General features: G+C 44.7%; 1 protein-coding gene across 1 annotated transcript; it reads right to left on the bottom strand.

Annotated features, from left to right (window-relative positions):
* Positions 1-725: 725 nt before the first annotated feature.
* LOC119275562 (serine/threonine-protein kinase SAPK3-like) lies at positions 726-3,947 on the bottom strand. The gene is made up of 9 exons (XM_037556432.1): positions 3,569-3,947; positions 3,303-3,377; positions 2,773-2,874; positions 2,608-2,661; positions 2,436-2,528; positions 2,255-2,347; positions 1,611-1,715; positions 1,381-1,479; positions 726-1,227 (listed from the first exon to the last, which is right to left on the bottom strand). The coding sequence occupies exons 1-9, from the start codon at positions 3,689-3,691 to the stop codon at positions 943-945; spliced, it is 1,029 nt and encodes a 342-aa protein (XP_037412329.1). The 5' UTR covers positions 3,692-3,947; the 3' UTR covers positions 726-942.
* Between the last annotated feature and the right edge of the window lie 1,089 nt (positions 3,948-5,036).

Here is a 5,036-nt window from a genome sequence, read left to right as displayed (position 1 = left end):
ATCGCAAGATGAATCTTGGGGGTGCCATGGCACCCACTCCAAAATTGCAAAATGTTTTTTCTTATGTTCTTGACATTGAATTCCTAACAAGTTAATGCAATTTTAAGACTATTTGCTTCGACCAAATTATACAACTTTAAGACTATTTGGGGTGATTATAACAATGCTTAGACCAAATTATACTATTCGTAGTGAGATTCTAGATTAGATTCGCTACTGCAAAATTCGAACGGTTTTCCAAATTTTGAACTGTGGCCCCCCCAAGAGTCGAGTGAGATTCTAGATTCACCACTGCAAAATCGTTCCTCATTCGAACATGCTTAGAAGGTGTTTGTTTTCAGGGATTTTTTGGTGTTGGGATCCTTTTTAACCAAATAGAAGGGACTACTAGGGACTAAAAGTTGCTTTTTGAGACTAAATGAAGAAGACTCTCAAGAAGAGTCTTTTTAGGACTTTTTGTGACTTTTCCAACAATGCCCCTCCATGCACCCATTGACCCGCCGTCCCATAATGTTGTTTGGTTGTTATTTTTTTATATACTAAGGATAACATGGTCATTTAATAATCTCTAAGGAAGGACTAGAGACATTTTAGTCCCTGAAAACAAACGGGCAGGCACTAGGGACTTTTTAGTTGTAACTAGAAAAAGTCCTAGGACTTGTGAACCAAACAGGCCCTTAATTCAAACAAAAACTGGAAGAACTATATTTCCCCACCATCTTTTATTCTTGAAAGTTAAATCCGTGGAATGTTTTTTTTTTGCGTAGTATCCGTGGAATGTTTGTTCAGTAATAATGTACACAGCGATAGTACAACAGGTGTCATAATCTGTATAATAATACGCTTCGTGGCCTTATTCTTGTTTCAGCAAACCGTACTCCAGACCGTATGTACGAAACAGCTACGCGGCTGCACCTGCATGAGCTGCGATGCAGAGTCGAGTCAGTAGGTCTCCCCCTCGGCTCCGGGCTCCTCCTCCTCGTCGTCGCTCTGCAGCTCGGCCAGCTCGGCCAGCAGCGCCGCATCGGCCGACGACTTGGACATGTCGCCGGGGGCCTTGGCCTCCTGGATGATCCGCATGATCTCCTCCACGGGCTGCGCCACCGCCGCCGCGGTCTCCGTCTCCGTCTCGGGCTCCTTGAAGTTGGCCCTGTCCCTCTCCGCGATCTCCTTGGGCAGGCTCTTCAGGTACCACGGCAGCTTCTTGATCTCAGCGATCGTGATCCTCTTCAGAGTTTCAGACACGATTCAAATCAATCACTTTTTGTTAGGCACGATTCAAGGTATGATTCAAAGTTCTCTGCCTTTTGGAGCAATCTGAAGTTTCCTTGGAAGTTACTAATAAACAGAAAAAAGAAAGAGGATAAGCAGCAGTGGTACCTTTGAAGGATCGGCAGTGAATATTTGGGACAGGAGGCGTCTGCAGTCGGAGGAAACCCTGACGTAGTCGGGAATGGAGTATTGCACGCCAAGGATTCTCTGTCAAGTGTCACAAGACGTGCATTCGCGTTGAGATCAGAGTTTCAGGCACGCTTAACACAAGCATTCAAGCAAGGTGCTGAACAAGCGAAGGAGTGAAGGATGATTAGGAGGAAGGATCGATAAGTTACACTGATAGTTTTCCGGAAGTTCCTTGGATCCTCGGGGTCCTCAAATGGATACGACCCGATGAGCATCACGTACAATGTCACGCCGCAGGACCAAACGTCCGCTACCTGATGGGGAACCATTTCGTCATAAGATGCAAAGTTGGAAGCCAATCATGTGACATCTCAGAACCATGATAACATCACTGTGCATTACTGAAGATATACAAAATTAATCAGTGATGTTTGTCTGTGCTGTGTGACCATTTTCAGTGGCAGCAGAACATTGGTAAGCGAATCCGCACTGTCCATTACTAAAGTTCTATGTTGTAAGAAAAAGAAACTGATACTGATCCTAGATGCAAGATGAATAGAAAAATCAAGCACTAAATAATCAGTGACCTTGCTGATTTTGCTTTCATAGCTGCACATCCTTCAACTAAGACATGAGGATGTTCCGCTAAAGGACTCTATGGCACTATATCTGAATCAAGAGGGTTAAATTCATAATCTCCTTTAGCTCAGTTCTAAATCCAGTCACAACTTTTAGTTGTTTTTCTAAGTACTAATTGATATTACTACACATTCTTTACCGCGTCCTCTGCTGGAAAGAAAATGCTGACGCATAACTGGAACAAATAATCGCAGATTTCAAAGGCAGAACTTACCTTGCCGTCATATTCTTTTCTCGAAAGAACTTCCGGCGCTATGTATGCTGGAGTACCAACCGTTGATTTTGGTTTGGAATGCAGCAAAGCAGACTGAAAATCACGATGGCCAACTTGGTCAGTAAGGACAGAGAAAGGTCAATTCTAGCAAAACTGGAAACATAACAGTAACTGTTAGTACCTTTGAGTAACCAAAGTCGCAAATTTTCACTCGAGGTGTTGGACTCCCATCCAGGAGAGTGTTTTCCAGTTTAAGATCACGGTGACAGATTTCCTGCATTTGCAGCATTAGTTCATGGGCAGTTGGGTTTTGCATTTATTTTCTTTGACAAATTTCAAAAGGCAAAGCGTACCATGGAATGGCAGTAGCTGACCCCTGAAAGTAGTTGCTGGAAGAAGTACCTTGCCTATTGACACGCATAGCAAACAATTTACACGATTACTTCTACTGTTAGCAGACATGGTTCAGAACAAAGATAGCCTAGTGATATAATGAGGTAAGTAGGTTCAAGGGCAACCTCATCTTCACTGAATCGCCCTGCGGTGCATATTCTTTCGAAGAGTTCTCCGCCGGCAGCATATTCCATGACAATGGCAAGGTGCGTCGGGGTTACACAAACCTGTCCTCAATTGATACAGAAAGACCATATTATAGCAAGCAATTTAATTTTATCTACAGTAGATAATTTGCTAAGTTGAATATCAAGACAGAGACATCCTAGGACAAACTTCGATGATTCTGAACTCATTATCACCAACCATAGTGACACTGAAATGTAGGGGTTCAGTGCCGCCCAGCCCAACAATACTAGTAAGTTTTGACGAAAAAACCATTACTAATAACTGGCAGAGCAGTCATGACGCAAACAATCAAAAAGATAATCGTCCTTTATTTCCAAAATATCAGGGTGTCAATTCTGCTTTCTGGAGGACACACAGAGTAGTTCAGAGTTCATACTTCAGAACCATCAAATTTAACCAATCTAATGTAACTGAGAATCAACAAACTTATCAAACGACTAACGAGTCAAGAAGAATGGGGAATTACCTCCTTGAATCGTATGATGTTAGGGTGCCGGAGCGAGCGGTGATTGATGATCTCCCTCTGCACATTCTCATCAATCTGCACGCACACAAGCAGACCCTAAAAATCATCCATCCAGCAACACAAACCTGCAGACATAGTGACTATAGCTACCATCTATCGAGGATAGATTCTTCAAGAAGAACCCCCAAATCCACCAGTCCTCGGCGACCAAACCCCAGAAATAAAGAACAAAGGAAAGGAACGGAGAACAACGACGTATATACTACCTTCTTGCCCCTCTCGATGTACTTGACGGCGACGAGCTCCTTGGTGCTCTTGTCCCTGACCAGCCTCGCCACCCCGAAGTTTCCCGTCCCCAGCTCCTTCAACGCCTCGTACCTCTCCTCCATCGCCACCACCCACCCGCCCCAATCACAGAATTTCGAAGGGCGGCTTCAACTCGAACGAAACCGACTGTGAAAGAAGCACCAACTCAGAGCAAACCTCCTCCTCCTGCTGGTGGCGCTGCTGCTGCTGCTGCCGACCCAACAGCTGACCAGGAGGCGGAGAAAAATATAGAGAGGTGCGCGCGCCGTCACCGGAAAGCGAAGCGAGGCCTCGGCTGGGAGCAGGGGCGGAAGCGACGGAACGAGGGCGGCGGAGCGACGCGCGATGGCCGACGCGTGTGGGGAGGCAGTGGCGATTTTTGAATTGGGGGTGGGCCAGGTGATACGTCGCGGCCGCGTGGGGCCCGCCGGGAGCTCACCTAATCGGGGGGCGGCAGGCGAGGCCCCCCTGGGTTAGATGGCACGTCCCATGGGGTGACGTGGCCTGTCTGAATGCATGGGCTTGACGCGTTGCCCGGCCACGTGTCCTTTTTTCTTTTTGCGCAGTTTGCGTTGATTTTTTGTTGGGATTTTCCCACCATAATAATGTTCTGACAATACATGCCCTGGATTATCGTTTTATAATCTCATTTTGTCAATGGAAAAACCCAGTTTCTAGTTCGATCTTGGCTCATCCCTTCCTTTTTTTCATGCAGACTACTCCAAATTCGGTGAACGAGAGGAAATTAGTGCAAGCATGATGTGTTGATTCGAGACTAAAAATCCGGACAACCATTTTTTAATCAAGATCGATCAAGTGGGTTAGTATAATTTTATTGTGATGGAGTTAGGTGATAATTGATCAAAAATGTATGGAGTACATCACTTCTCTTTCTCCTTTTCAATTTTGGGTGGGTGGGAGGGGGCGCCCATCTGAACATTTGTGCTAAAGAAACATTTTTCAATTTTTTTTGTGTGCACCAAACCTTAGGAGCGCGTTTGGCAGACTGCATGGATTTTGAGGTATTTGCGTACGTGGTTGAATTGAGCCTAATTGAGTAAATATATGCTGAAAACCATAAACACATAGTTTGATAGCTTGCATTCCATCAGTGAGCAGTTTAATGTTTGGCGGCATTTATGGGTTATGCTTATCAACGTGCAAAATATGGTGTTTGGTTGTGCACGGTCTATGTTGTGGTCATCTCTTCTCACTAGTGGTGACCTTGCCGTACAATATATTACACAGACAGTACCAAACATCATTCAAGTCTTATCTAGTAAACAAACAATAGCTCATCATAACTACTAACAAATTATAATACAAATTAACAATCATATGGCTTAATGGGGGAAATTCATCGGTGTCGAACTAGGGGAAGTCCATCACCATCATCATCATCATATTCTTCTCCTTTTGCTACTGCCT

Source organism: Triticum dicoccoides, chromosome 1A (genome assembly GCF_002162155.2).
Source record: "Triticum dicoccoides isolate Atlit2015 ecotype Zavitan chromosome 1A, WEW_v2.0, whole genome shotgun sequence".
NCBI lineage: Eukaryota > Viridiplantae > Streptophyta > Magnoliopsida > Poales > Poaceae > Triticum > Triticum dicoccoides.
Note: the sequence above shows the minus strand (reverse complement) of the source record. Positions and strands in the feature narration are given on the sequence as shown.